Source organism: Sodiomyces alkalinus, assembly GCF_003711515.1.
Source record: "Sodiomyces alkalinus F11 unplaced genomic scaffold SODALscaffold_2, whole genome shotgun sequence".
NCBI lineage: Eukaryota > Fungi > Ascomycota > Sordariomycetes > Glomerellales > Plectosphaerellaceae > Sodiomyces > Sodiomyces alkalinus.
Window position 1 is genome coordinate 3706123 of NW_021167080.1, and position 14095 is coordinate 3720217.

At 54.3% G+C, this 14095-nt stretch overlaps 6 protein-coding genes across 6 annotated transcripts; 3 read left to right on the top strand and 3 right to left on the bottom strand.

The window, feature by feature from the left end:
- Positions 1–338: 338 nt before the first annotated feature.
- On the bottom strand, positions 339–1847 carry SODALDRAFT_107956 (hypothetical protein). The gene is made up of 2 exons (XM_028606515.1): positions 1272–1847; positions 339–1176 (listed from the first exon to the last, which is right to left on the bottom strand). The coding sequence occupies exons 1-2, from the start codon at positions 1588–1590 to the stop codon at positions 692–694; spliced, it is 804 nt and encodes a 267-aa protein (XP_028468727.1). The 5' UTR covers positions 1591–1847; the 3' UTR covers positions 339–691.
- Positions 1848–2168: 321 nt separating this feature from the next.
- On the top strand, positions 2169–3012 carry SODALDRAFT_330649 (hypothetical protein). Its single transcript, XM_028611254.1, has 3 exons — positions 2169–2334; positions 2389–2438; positions 2519–3012. The coding sequence occupies exons 1-3, from the start codon at positions 2197–2199 to the stop codon at positions 2523–2525; spliced, it is 195 nt and encodes a 64-aa protein (XP_028468728.1). The 5' UTR covers positions 2169–2196; the 3' UTR covers positions 2526–3012.
- On the bottom strand, positions 2347–3026 carry SODALDRAFT_108032 (hypothetical protein). The gene has a single exon (XM_028606516.1). The coding sequence runs from the start codon at positions 2946–2948 to the stop codon at positions 2586–2588; it is 363 nt and encodes a 120-aa protein (XP_028468729.1). The 5' UTR covers positions 2949–3026; the 3' UTR covers positions 2347–2585.
- A 2930-nt stretch (positions 3027–5956) lies between these two features.
- On the top strand, positions 5957–7170 carry SODALDRAFT_322181 (pheromone receptor; the record flags this gene model as incomplete). Its single annotated transcript, XM_028609689.1, has 2 exons — positions 5957–6704; positions 6779–7170. The coding sequence occupies 2 exons, from the start codon at positions 5957–5959 to the stop codon at positions 7168–7170; spliced, it is 1140 nt and encodes a 379-aa protein (XP_028468730.1).
- Positions 7171–8142: 972 nt separating this feature from the next.
- Positions 8143–10626, bottom strand: SODALDRAFT_330652 (UEV-domain-containing protein). Its single transcript, XM_028611255.1, has 4 exons — positions 10290–10626; positions 10118–10205; positions 9816–10054; positions 8143–9724 (listed from the first exon to the last, which is right to left on the bottom strand). Exons 1-4 carry the CDS (start codon positions 10341–10343, stop codon positions 8423–8425), a joined length of 1683 nt encoding a protein of 560 aa, XP_028468731.1. The 5' UTR covers positions 10344–10626; the 3' UTR covers positions 8143–8422.
- Positions 10627–12100: 1474 nt separating this feature from the next.
- Positions 12101–14013, top strand: SODALDRAFT_356949 (indoleamine 2,3-dioxygenase; the record flags this gene model as incomplete). Its single annotated transcript, XM_028613953.1, has 2 exons — positions 12101–13561; positions 13918–14013. The coding sequence occupies 2 exons, from the start codon at positions 12101–12103 to the stop codon at positions 14011–14013; spliced, it is 1557 nt and encodes a 518-aa protein (XP_028468732.1).
- Positions 14014–14095: the final 82 nt, after the last annotated feature.

Genomic DNA, 14095 nt, shown 5'->3' on the forward strand with positions numbered 1-14095 from the left:
ACCGTCCACATTATTTCACCAGTCCCCATCGTGCCTCCGTCCTGTCTCAACCTGAATGAAATCTACCATCCTCGCCCACGAGGCTTTTCACCTGACTGGCGACCGAAGTGACACCGCACGGGATATAAGGTATTTCTTCTTGTTACCAGGTCGGGCATGGTAAACTGGTGGCCGGGTCTGCGGCTAAATAGTCGTGATGCAGACGGCAGGAGAAGATAAGGAGGACTGCCTCATACAGAGTATGCCTACTCGGAAGGGCGATCGGGCGTATCCCTGCTTGAAACAAGCATGTTATTGACACTTACTCTTGCCCCGCAAGGGTGCGAGTCGCATATCGTGGCCGGAACAGTTCGCTATAGAAACAGCAGTTAAGGCTTTCCAGACATCATCGGAGAGCCTGTGCAAGTGTAAATGGGATATCGTGTACAAGCCGATCAGCCTGTCATTAGATCAAATTCAGCCTATCGAGATTTCATGAAAATATATTACAATGCGCTACGTCTCCGTACTACTCGACCAACTAGATCTCACTTGTCCATCTGCTGGGCAGGTACGAAGCAAGACCACCCTGTAAATGGTCGGGAGAAGCATCTCAGACGGAGATACGATACTCTCGAAAATGAAAGGGAAGCATACTGCCTTCCTCAAAAACGTAGGCTAGGCCCCAAATCTATCTGCCTCGGCCGATAGCCTAACCACAACCCCCTGCTGGTGCTGTCTGGGCAGGCGTGGCGCCAAAGACATCCCCCAACCGCTGGCCTAACTGAACCAGGGTCTTCTCATAGACGCGGGCCACGTCCATGTGTAGCCGGTCATCGTCCTCCGTCCACACCGCCGGGTCGTCCGGGGCGTCGGTGTCGGTTTCGGTCTGCGGCTCATCGGACTCGTCCTCCACGTCCTCGGCGGAACTGAGCACCTCGACCATCAGCACGCGGGTCTGCTCGACGGAGCTGCGGCACCGCACCATGTCGGTTGTGGTCATGCCGGCGCGCAGCCCGTTCTCGAACCCGGGGAGGGGTTCCCTCGTGTCTACGTCCTCCCCGCCTAATAGGCTGGCGAAGCAGTGGTCTAGCTTGCGCAGCACGGAGAAGGTGGCGCGCGGCGCGGGCGGGAAGGAGACGACGTACTTGGTGAGGTCGCTCGCTATGTTGAGCAGGAATGGGATCTGCAGGCTGGCTGAGGGGTCATAGTTAGAGGTGGTTGTCCACAAGAAAAGAAGAGAATTGTGAGTGTAAGACGTGTAATTGGGCCGAGGTGAATGGCTGTCTTACGGGTTCCCGAGAGCCAGAGAACATCGATGATCTTGTGAATGTCCTTGCAGACGTCGCTCATGCTTTCGTAACCGACGATATCATCCCCAGGCATGGCCTCGGTGTACTTCTTCACGTAGCGACGCGATATGAGAGCCATTTGCTCTTCGACGTAGCGGCGCACAAGGTCCTCTTTGTTCGAACCGCCGAGCAGAGCTTTCTTTCGGGGATGGGGAAGCAAAACTGTTGATCGACTGGATGCATTGCTAGGAGCTGGTGATGGCATCGACTCTGGCGGGAAGAAACCACCTGGGCCCGGGGATTGTCCAGCATCAGCCATCTTTAGCTCCCCCCGGGCTCTGTACAACGTTAAGCCGTCTTTGGTCCGAAGGATTGAGTAGATGAATCTGAATGTCGATATGAATTGGGGGTTTTCACGGATTAGTCGCGGGCTGAGCCGCTTTGCTTGTCGTATCAAGTAAGCATGTTATATGAGCCCTGGGGCAAGTTGACAAGTTTCCAAAAGTGAGCTTAGAGTTTCGGCCGAGGTCGCTGTCAAAGTTAAGGTACTGGCTGTACCTTACACGTAATTACTTGTCAGTGCTGATGTGGTTAGCAGCTTGACGTTTGCGACCGCGGGGTTGAAGTGACGTGATTTGAGTAATCACTAGAGTATTACGTAAGGTACCTGCCTATTACTGTGTGATTAATAACCTTACTCAGCACAAGCCGGTGCTGGTGCTGTCCATTGTATGTGGCGCGTGAATCGTCCCGTGTGGCTTGGGCGTGAACGTCCGCCCAAAAATTTCCCCATCTCAAGATCCTTCACGTCGTCGCCTTCCCCCATCGAAACACACACAGCCGAGCTCCCTATATCCGTATTCACCCACGACAAAACATCTCCGTTAAATCACCAGTCACTCCACTCCACCGCGAATTCATCACAATGGCTCCTAAGAGGATTCTCGTCGAAAGGGCCGGGCCTTCTCGGAACCGCCAACCCAAGGGTGCCATTGCCTCGACCTACGATGCCCTGACCTCCCCGGAAAACGCCTCTATCGTTCGCAGCATCGCAATCTTCGGCGTACGTTGTTCCTTTCCGCGGTAGCTTAGTAGTGCCTGCTGACCTGTCTTGAAGGCCTCCGTCGCCTTCCTCGCCAGCTCTTGGGGAGAGTTCCTGCTTCCTCCGTACGTGTTTCTCCCGCCGTGAGAGGCGCACCCGTCCTTTTGCATCCGAGGGAACTGACCATGTGACGACCAATTCATAGCCAATAATCCGGGTTTCTCGAATTTAATATCTTTCACACCCTGTACAACTCGACGACTTTCGCCGCGCTATGCCGCCTGTACATTAGAAATTGGGGGACGGGCAACGACCTCGGGCCCTTGGAGCTTCTTCGGATTTGAAAAAGATGTCGCATCCAGGGATGGCGGGGATACTGTGTACACACAGCAGATACCGACTATAATGACTAGAATTCCCATCTTTTGATCATGTTCAAAGGAACGTGTTCCGTTTTTCAGTCGGCAGGCATGAATTTCGAATAACGCGACCCATTCGTCGCAGGCCTCGTCCTGACCACTCAGGACAGCTTGTGGTGGCTCAGACAGGTTTAGAATAGCGCTGCGCGCATTGCTAACCACATAACTCCCAGCACTTCTCCTTTCGGCAGCATTCGAGGCAGCTCCGGCCCGCATGCTATCTCACGACTCAAAGCAGCAGCCCGTCTCGGGTATGGGATGACTCGGATGCTACTGTCACAGCCCAAAGCCCTTTGAACCATGGCAGATTCGTCCCTGGAGAACGGGGTGTTTCAGTTGAGGTACCCCAGTCTCTCGCTGCGCGTGTGAGCCTGTCGGGTCCGTGCTGCAGCGATGTTCCTCCGTCTGTTCTAGGTGAAGGAACTGAGCAGCAATCAAATTGACGAAAGACAAGCCCTGCTTCGACTGTGCTATAGTGAGGTGGCTATGGATCAGAGAGTCAGGAATCTCATCATTGTAGAGTCACCACACGTGATGTTTGCTCGCGTGCGTCGGGCGTTGAGGCCATGGTTTGGCAGAGGAACACAGAAGCATAGGACGGGAGCGCAAACAGTGGCATCATCAGCGATGAACAGCTCGGAGTTGCCAACCACACATCAAGCTCCAGAGGGCGTCATAGTCGATGATGAAGGTGGGAGATGCAGAAACTCGAAAACTGACCCCCGGAGAAGCTGAAGACGCAGGAACCGAGCATTCACGGACTGAAAGGCGGTTGAACGAGGTCATGGCGAATATAACACAACTTGAAAGTCTACAAATTCCAGCGGCCCAGGCACAACAGCTGACGCCGTCGAGGGCATGGGTTTCAGAACAGAGATGATCCTCGAATGACAAGAGCTTAGACTGTGGTCAGCTGGAGAGGCTACCTTGGGGAGAGGAGAGTCGGTCCTCGGACTAAGTGCGCACTACTTCAACTGACTTCCCTCCAGCTATGGTGCCCGCGTATTACGTCTTTTCGATGAAAAGGTTCATCGTGTACAGTAGCTACCTACCTTATGTACTCCGTACCTTACCTTGGGTACCTTAGGTACCTACCTTATCCAGGCCCGGGTCAGGGACATAAGGCACCGCCTATACCCCTTCGTACGTGATGCCTCCTGAGGTTCAATTTGATTCGCACCAACGAACCAATAGCAATCCGATATTTGATAATGGATTGCAGTAGATTGCGAGCATGTCTGTTGTCACTCGTCGTCCCTCGTCGTCCCTCGTCGTCCCTCGTTGAGACTCGCCATCCCCAACGGTAAAAGGTTGCGAGCCTGCAAAATCAAGTCACACTGCATGCGCAGCGATGCTGTCGTTGCCCCTAACATGGCTTTCCCTCGTTGGGTTTCCTACATTTTTTTTTCTTCTTTTCGTTCTTACCAGTCACTCACTGGTCGTCGCCTGAAGACTCGTCAATTCACCCGAGTGTCGAGTTTTGAAATATGCGCAACAACAATGCTAAGCATCCGTTACGATTGTTCCGATTGAATGACCGTCGCATTTTATCCGCCCGACGACTTGTTAGCGATAGTGATAACCAGATGGCTGATTAACTAGGACGAGCAACGGCGTCGAACGGGGTCCGAGTTAAGACGCATTCCCCTCGGACTCGCGAGTACGAAACTCTTCCTGGGTTCAGTTCGTCTTCGTCGTCGTCTCCACCGTTGTCATAGATTACAACATACACGTACAGGCAGCGGGCCCCTTGACCTGGCACTAGCATCCACCCTAAGGTGCTCCCGGCTCTAGGTCCAGGCCGGGTATTGGCGCGAGCTTTCTTCGCGAAAGTGGCCCATGTGCTCGGTATCTATCATTGGCATCCTTCTACCTATTTGCTTACCATCTGCCGAGGACGCCCCCGTCCCATCCCAGCAATGCGTTTCTATGCCACGAGGCGAGAGTAGCACCGGCGTCAGCACGGACGGACGGCATATGGCATGGCATACGACATAACGACATTTCAGTAGAAGGAGCGTTACGCAACATACCCGACGTAGCGAACGGTTTGACACCCGGTACGGTTCTCATCGACGATGCGAGTTTTGAACATTGATATTCGGCTTGGTGCCATGCCTAATCAGTAGTGTCTCTGGTTCCCATATGATTGTTATGATAAGGTATCCTCCAGCCGCTCGTCACACCGTCCCTGTCACGGATTGCCCAACGTTGCAGAAGAATATAGAAGTTTGGCGTTTGATGCGTCACAATTCACAACGCGTCCCAGGGCGCATCCCGGGCCAACTGTAGTCCGTGTGGACCGGTTTCCCCTCTTACCTTCTACACTGATCAGTGCAGTGCAGAAGCACAGGTTGACCGGTTCCCGGCCGGTTATAGGGCTGCGGTTCTAAATTCTAAGCTTTTCCCGCATCGGCACGTCTAATCGCGGGAGCGCCAATCACCCGGCCTCCTGATCCGCCCCCAAACCCCCGGCCCCCTGATGGGGGGACTTTGCTTGCCTGCTTTCGTCGAACAATACTAACGACCGTCTGAGCTTCGCACACAGAACAATACCAAGCTGTGCCACGCAACAATATCACAGCCCATCTCGCCCCCTATGTCAAATTTTTTTTTTTTTTTTACTTCGGTCTTGAGCTTGAGACTGACGGAAACGTTCCTATTATTCTGCTGCCCTATTCTCTTTCAAACTCGCGACTGCTCATCTGTCACCTCACCCCGTTGCTTAATCTTCTCACAATGGCCCCTAGTCATGTCCTCCGTCGCCCTCTTCGTATTCTCACGATGTCTCCCGTGGAAGTTTCATCTATTTCGCCTTTCTTCTCTTATATCTGCCAGCTGAGCTGCACAACCTAACTACTCTTCGTCCCGTCGTACTTCACTGAGGCTCTCGTGAACTTGCCGACGTCTCCTATCTGACCTGGCGTCTCATTTTTCTCCTTCTCGTCTCGTTCTTCACATCCTCCACTGAAACTTCATTTTGGGACCTTCTTTTCCCCGGTTCCAGCGTCGTACAGCGGTCGCTCTCAAGCTCACGCCTAGCCAGGTCTCCCCCCTTTAAGACTGTTGCACAGAGAACCAGTTTATATCAAGGTCGTTATATCAAGGTCACGCCATTCTCTTTAGGCGCCTCTTACGAGCCGAAAACGATATTGCTCGGCACACCAGCCGACTCCTCTATCAAGCTCTCTCTAGTCACCAAGAGTTACCTTACAGGATTTACCATGGCCCCCTTCGACCCCAGAGCGCAGACGTTCGTTCTGCTCGCAGCCGACGGCGTCACAGAGATACCCGTTTCCGTGCCAGATGTCAATACTGTCATCCGTGAGAATCTGGCCACCTCCATCAATTATGCCTCCCAGCTCGGTGCCAGTTTCATCATGCTCCTCGTCCTCATCTGCATGAGTCCGACCACCAGGCTCGCCAAGGCTTCGCAGTGGGTGCACATCGTGGGCTTGCTTCTTTGCATCATACGCCTGACCTTCCTCACCGTCTACTTCACCAGCGACTGGACCGAGTTCTACTCGTTCTGGGCCCTCGATTACTCCACCATCGCCCCCAGTCAAGTCCACACGAGCATTACCGCCGAGGTCTTCTCCTTTCTCTTCTTCGTCTCAGTCCAGGTCGCTCTCGGCATGCAGGCCTGGGCCATGGTTAATCTCCTGCCCGACTTTTGGAAGTGGTTCTTCGTCGCCCTTTCAGGGGTCATGTCCCTGCTCGCCATTGCCTTTCGCCTCGTCGTGAGCGTTGTCCAGATCGTGGCCATGCTGAACATCTTCTGGGAGCGGCTCATGTGGGTGGTTATTACCTCGTCCACCATCGCCACCACCTCTATCTTCTATTACTGCGCGCTCTTCAACGTAAAACTGGTCACCCACCTCATCGTCAGTAGGAGGGTCCTGCCATCGAGACGAGGGCTGACTCCGATGGAAATCCTCGTCATCACCAATGGGCTACTCATGATCATCCCGGGTTCGTTGTGGCCACCTTTTGTTCCTATCCACCGTTTTTCTATCTAGACTAATAATTCTTCTTGGTGACCTTAGTCGTATTTGCCGGACTTCAATGGGGCGACTGGACAATATTCCAAGCCGGCTCTGTCACGTACACATCCGTCGTTATCTTCCTGCCCCTTGGCGGCCTCGTCGCCCAACGAGCCTCCTTTTCTTCCAGCACTTACGAACTTGCTCGCAACGACACCGGCACGGGGAATTCCATCACCCCCCTGAAATTCGGCTCGCACTTCGGCACCAACCCTACCGACAGCACATGTGTCCCAAGCACCGTGACCTCACGGATCGAAGCGACTCGCTCGCGGGACATTGTCGACCCCATCGACTTGGAGCTACGTGAGATCGACGAGGGAGGGAGCAACCCGGCCGAGAAGGGAGGGGTGCGGGTCAACCGCGAGTTTGACCGACGTGAGGAGAGGATCTAGGGGCTCCCCTCCCAGCATGTCCAGCCTGCTTCGTGGGTGTAGATGACCAGCTCACCTGCTGACGGTCTCGCTTGGGATATCCGAGGCTCGTGTGGAGGAACAACAAAACTGACCAGAGACCAAAAGTCGTCTCAGCATAGCAACGGCGTGTTTCGTTTTCTCAATTCTTTGTTCTTCTATGCACGGTGATCTTTTCCTGGTAACGGCGAACTTGGTCAATCTTCTTGGCATTGGCCTCCGTCCCTTGTGTCTCCATCTTTTCTTTCTCTCTATTTTTCTCTATTTTTTTTCTTCTTTTTCCTTCTCTTTCTCTATTTGCTTCTTCTCTGTTCTCTTTTACTGGCCACCTGGCTTCGAACCAGGTTTGTTGGGCAGTCGTCAACTGAGCAACTTTGCATCTTGACGGCAGTATAGCTCTTTTCTACTAATCATTACACTCCGCGGGCACCTGGGTTTGGAGGCCGACCTCCTTGATGGCCGAATACAACTGAATGGGGTGGGAATATATTGAGGGATACGTCGAGAACCGGTCAAGGAACTCCGTTAATCTTCTACTCCTCACTCAGGAATCGCTGTCTACCCTAGCAATTAGGTAGATAGGACTGTTCAAAGCACCCCCCATCGCGAAATTACCAACTGCCTCGGCAACTTTCATCCCTTCGCTCTGTATATCTTGACAGGTCTGGCTCTCTCGTATGGTCAATGTGACGTAGTCTCGCGTCTCCCTGATGTTCGGCCCATGTTCGCAATGGGAAGATTCAAATCGCGCGTAGCAGTCATTGAACCCCTTTCACGCCAAGGATGGAAGAAAATGGGGCCCTGGTGAGGACAGGACGATGGGCACACCTCTAATGTATGGCTTACATGGCCTCGAGGAGAACTACCATCACGATGGACTTCCCATTTCTTGTTATCTGGTACAAACGCCGCCATGGGAGCCACGAGAGTATACGGCTGCAGCACAACGAGCAAGTCGGAATGTATCAGGGGTATAAACCAAGGGGATCCCAGTACAATGTCCCGCCCAAGTCAGGGGAAATGGCGTCTGTTATTAGACAATCACACAGCCGAAACGCCATCAGCTTCAAGTGTGTCTTGTGCAGGAGCATGCTATATTGCATCTGCACAGTTACGACAGAGCAATGCCAGAGTTGCTCCGCGATGCATCGTCGACACACAGAAATGTGCTGTATTGTTTGTGCTATACCTCTCTGAGTAAATTTGTCCCCCCTCGCTTCAATTATCACCCTCCCTACACCGTTAACCCCATCCCTCGCGCAATCTTGCGTGCCAGTGCCTTCTTCAGATACCACTCGCGGGCGAGAGAGCGAGTAGTCTTCGCAAAAACAGCAGGAGACACGCGCCCACGCTCGACGGCGCGGCCGAGGACAAAAATGGTGTCGCCGATGGCCCGCTCCTCGGCGACGAGGTTGTAGAGCTGGTTAGCGACGACGGTGGGGGCGACGAGGAGTTCGTCAATGTCGGGCGGTCTCTGGTTGCGCGACGCCTCGATGACGGCGTCGGCCTTGCGGAGAGCATCGTGGAGGATGTTCGCGTTGGAGCTGAGCAGGGCCGAGAGATGGTCGAGGGAGACCTGCTCGGCCTCCATCCTCTCCTTGGCGGCGAGCATGGCGGCGTGCTGGGCCCGGAGGCCGGCCATGCTGGACTCGTTCTGCTGGAGACCGCGTTGGCGGTAGGCGTGGAGGGCCTGTCCGAGTTGCCGGAGCAGCGCATCTTTCTCGGGATTGGGCGGGATCGGAGGGCCGGGGAGCTCGGACGGGGTCGGGATGCTGAGGGAGAGCGGTTCGTCGAGCAGATCTGGTGGCGGGAGTTTTGGTTTCGGCTGCTGCTGCGGCGGCGGGATCTGTGCCGCTGACTGTGCCTGTGACCGGGAGTCCGCAGGTTGCCAGCCAGGCGGCGGGCCACCTTGGACCTGGCGGGGGTCCGGGTGCGGGAATGGTGAGGGTTGTGTAAAGGGAATTTGTTGATGGTAGGGAGGGTTGTCGAGATGAACCGGCGGCTGACCTGGGGGTTGGGGATGCTGATATTGGAATGCGGTCGAAATGGGAGGCTGTTGTTGCTGCGGTAGCTGGGGCGGCGGTGGCTGCTGAGGATGTGGGGGTAAGGGCGGAGCAGAATCGTATCGGGACGGTGTCTGAGCCGAAGGTCTGGTGGGCTTTGGAGAGCCGGATACATCTCGACTGTCGGATCTCGCCATCCCTGGTGGCAAAGGAGGCAGAGGCGGACCGGTGGTAGGTGTGCTTCTGCTGGGAGGAGATGCAAGGCGGGGTGGCTCATGCCCGGTTTGTTTCGGAGGCGGAGGCGGCGGACCTGGCTGAACGGGAGGAGTCTGAGCGTGTACTTGGCTAGTCCGACTCACGGGACGACCCGAAAGCTCGGGAGGATGGGGTGGAGGTACGGGTGGTGGTGTCGGCTGAGCAGAAGGATGCTGGGCCGGGGAAGCGGATTGGCGGGGGGGTTGTCGAGCGATGACGGGAGGTTCCTTGGCAAATACGTCTCGAAGAATGGCAAGAAAGTCGAGGATAGTAGACTTCTATCACGAGTGTGTGAGCAAAGTCACAACCTAATTATCCATCCTGGCGAGGAGGAGAAGGAGGAGGTATATAGTAGAAATGGAAGCTTACATCCCAGAACGTAGACCACCCCGCCAGATAAGGATGATAGACCTGGCCTTGAGGGTCGACATGCTGGCCAGGTCTCACCATCATGCTCTCAGAGGGAGTCACATAGACCAATGGGGCCTCCCGGGGATAGGCGTAGGGCAGGCATATGGAGATGGGAAAACGATACGTCGCACCCCTGAAGATCACTGGCAAGGTGCCAGACAGGTGGAGGAGGAGGGCCGAGGTGCCATTATCGAATGCTATACGGCGCAGACGTCAGTTGGCGAGGAGAACAGGCTGGAGAGACGGATGGTTCCCCTTACTGTGAACGTCAGTACGAGGAGATAGAGAAGGATAGTGCGACAAGGCTTGGGCGACGTCGTTGTAGGTTCGGTTCACGTCGTGATATTCCTGTACGAAGCACAGGGACTAGGTGAGCTTGCGAATCGACTGGCGAGATGGGAACTAGGGGACAAGTGGGTAGCAGAAACATACGCTTGTGAGAACACTGTAAAGCCAGTTGAGGACATGCTGCTGGACGGGAGGCATGGTCGACAGAGAACTGCACCCCGGAGTAAGGTAAAAAAGAGGTCGTGGATAGTTAGTTGGTAGTGAGTGAGTGTGAGTGTGAGTGTGCGTTGTGCGTGTGCATGTGTCTACGACCGCATCGTCAACTAGGGAGGGGGTTCTGCGATTCCTGGGACACCAGCGCGTATCGGCCTATACGGGGCAGAACCCGTTAAACCTGAGCGATATCACCCCTTTCGGTCGTAGATCCGCCTGTTAGCAGCAAGATTTGAGTTGAATCGCAGGTTCAGCACTGATGTCGATCTGTTATTAATAGCTCTGAGCCGGTCGAGACTCCGCGCACCGCAACACAAGTTGCCGCATAGAGCCTTGGCCCTGCAACCTAACGTTATGGAGTCGGAGTACTGGTACGATTACGTCATGCCCTGCTAGGTGCGTACGTATTGGCCCCAACTCGATTGATGCAAGTTTCGCATTGTTCAGTATACCACGGTTAAATCAGTATAAGTTATACAACCGCCTATACAACCATCTACAGGGTGCCAGTCCTTTCCGGGCGGACAATACCTTACTCCGTATTATCCCGTATATTGAACGCCGAGACGCCCCCTCCGAGGGGTTACGAGAGTGGTTCGACAGGTGCCGTGGTCTTCCGATCTTACGAAGGCCCGGTACGGGACAGACCGGGCAAAAGAAGAAGTACCGGAATAAGTGTCTCTTCTCGACAATCTGTATTCATAATTATTTTGCATGCGGGCATTGTAAGGCTAGCTACGATGAAGTCGTGGCATTGAACAACTATCCGTAGGTTAATGTCGGATTTTTAGTTCGGTTTGTTTTGGTGTGGACACGGACACTTTGATGGACGCCCCCTAATATACGCCGTAGTTGCGTAGCGTGCGTGTCCACGAACCACCTTTTCCATTGAATCCATTGGTACACGCCTCAGGCTGGCTTAATAAGTTTAGCGCGTTACTCTTTCCATCGGAGTTGTATAGGTACCTACCTACTAATAAGGTACCTTGATTTCCACGAGTATTTCCCACCTTGTAACGCAGACGAGTTACACTTCTTGTCGAAAAGTTTGCTGCGAGAAACGTACCAACAGTCTTCCTAAGACTCCCGTGACCCATATGGGATGTAGATACCCGTGACAGACAGATCGGAAATTTCTGAACGCGCCACCCGCCATGAAAACCGAGTCATCGATGAATTCTATACGTTCTTAATATACCTATGCCCTCCCTACCTTACCTTACTCTACCTTACCTTATTACCTACAGAGCATCCCCCACGACCAACTCCGTAGTCGGATTACGAAAGCTTTTCGCTCAGACAACTTCCAGGTTCTTCCACACGCCACACCCCCAATCCATCAAGACGGAGAACAAAGGAGGGGGGGAAATCGTCTTTACTACCTTGCTAGGCACACTTTTGAGGGATATAAAATATCAAAGCCTGTAATTATAAGGCCACTCAGCTACTCTTCTTGTCTCAGCTTCCTCTGGTCAAATATTCTTCACTGCACACCGTCTCGTTATCATATTTTATTCGACTTTTCCTCTCCCGGATAACCGCCAGCTTGACGACAACAATACCATCTCACTCATCGCATGCTCTTGTCTTCACTTGGACTCTCGCACGGCTGAGGAGTATTCCAGCTTAGATTCCTGGATACTCCTTGCGTCAGGTCTTAACCAAATCTCATCATCTTCCCCCTACGTCTCTCGCCTCTTAAGCCTCCCCTCCCCCACCATCTCAAAGGCCCCTCTTTGATCATGTTGCCTCCTATCCCCATCCTCTCCGACTACGGTATCTCGCCCACCTATGGCTTTTTACCGGATGTCTTACCCCTGACCCGGCTCCCTGACCCATACTACAACAAATGGGAGGCTGTGGTTGCCAATCTACAGGCTCTCATCTTGACCAGACGCCTCAGGGGTGTTGTTGACCGGCTGCCCATTCTGTCCACCACGGGCTTGGAACATGAGGCAGAATGGCGTCGAGCCTACTCGCTGCTGTGTTTCATGGCCCACGGCTACATCTGGGGTGGCGATCAACCTTCGGATCAGCTCCCCCCGCCCATCACCGTCCCGCTCCTCGCCATCTCGGCGCATCTCGAGGTTCCCCCGGTGGCTACCTATGCGGCCCTATGCCTTTGGAACTTCAAGCCCCTCTTTGTCGACGAAGACATCGACAACCTGGAGAACATCGCCACCTTGAATACCTTCACCGGATCTTTAGACGAGTCGTGGTTTTACCTTGTTTCCGTCGCCATCGAGGCTCGAGGTGCCCCCATCATCCCTCTGATGCTGACGGCCGTTGCCGCCGCTCGCGAGGGGGACTCTGCAACCGTCACCCGCTGCCTGTGTGGCTTCGCCGAGCGTCTGACTGATTTGACCAGCATTCTGCAGCGCATGCACGAGAGCTGCGACCCCACTGTATTCTACAACCGTATCCGGCCCTTCCTGGCTGGAAGCAAGAACATGACCGAAGCCGGCTTACCCCGCGGCGTCAACTACGACAACGGCTCCGGAAAAGAAGACTATCGCTTGTACAGCGGCGGCAGCAACGCCCAGAGCAGTTTGATTCAGTTCTTCGACGTTGTCCTCGGCATCGAACACCGGCCCACCGGCGAGAAGCGGGACCCGGTGCCCGAGTCGGACCGCGAAGGCCGGGCTCGCGCCCCGCGGCACAACTTCATCATGGACATGCGCCGGTACATGCCTGGCCCGCATGCCCGTTTCCTGGGAGACGTCTCGGCCGTCGCCAACATCCGCGATTACGTCGAAGCGCGCCCACACGACCGCCAGCTCTGTCTGGCCTACGACGCCTGCCTCGCCATGCTGAGCGGGTTCCGGGACAAGCACATCGCTATCGTGACCCGGTACATCATCCTCCCCTCGCGCGAGGTGCGCGCGCGGAGTCGGTCCAGGAGCCCCGAGGCCACGCGCCAGCGTCTCGACTTGGCGTCGTCGTCGCGCAAACTTGCCGCCGCCTCCGGGGATAGGCAAAAGAAGTTGAAGGGCACAGGAGGCACCGCCCTCATCCCGTTCCTGAAGCAGGCCCGAGACGAGACGGGAGAGCCGGCTGTCGAGGAATGGACGCGGCGGTTCATGAGCCGCACGAACAGGTCGGAGGGTAGCAATGACTTCTTTTTGGGCAAATCTGACGAGGGCCCGCCTATTGAAGAGGTTGAAGTGGGTGGCCTGGCTGGCTCCTGGACCATGGACGAAGATGTTGGTGGCATTTGTCGTTATTGATACCCCCTGCTCTTTTCGAGCTAGGAACGAATACCTTGTTTCCATACGTTCCTGAGTTTCATAGAACGTCTTATTTTATTTATTTCTTTAGTAGACTGATAATTAGAAAAAAAAAGCATCCTATAAGTATTAATTACTCGTGTGACTCGTTTTCCACGCTGTGCGATCTTCGACGCTTATGAATGATGAAACTCACGTGATACCGCGACCTTCGAACACTGAAAGGGTCACACATGATCTACACTAACTATAAGTGGATTAGCCTAGTTAGAGACCCACCCATTTTGCTTACTCATCGTCTCGTGTCAAGCTTTTGGCTTCCAACTCCCAAGCTGATCGCGTTGCTCGAGGCTGAAAATCCAACACAACTCCCAACTCCCTCGAGCCACTCTCCAGCGGCTCATCCCAACAACGATTATATCGCCTAGCCACCCACACATTTTTTGCGTCTTACGATACCCGGCCGCATTTCCTTTTTGATTTTTTCTTTCTTTTGTGAATGCGATCTGA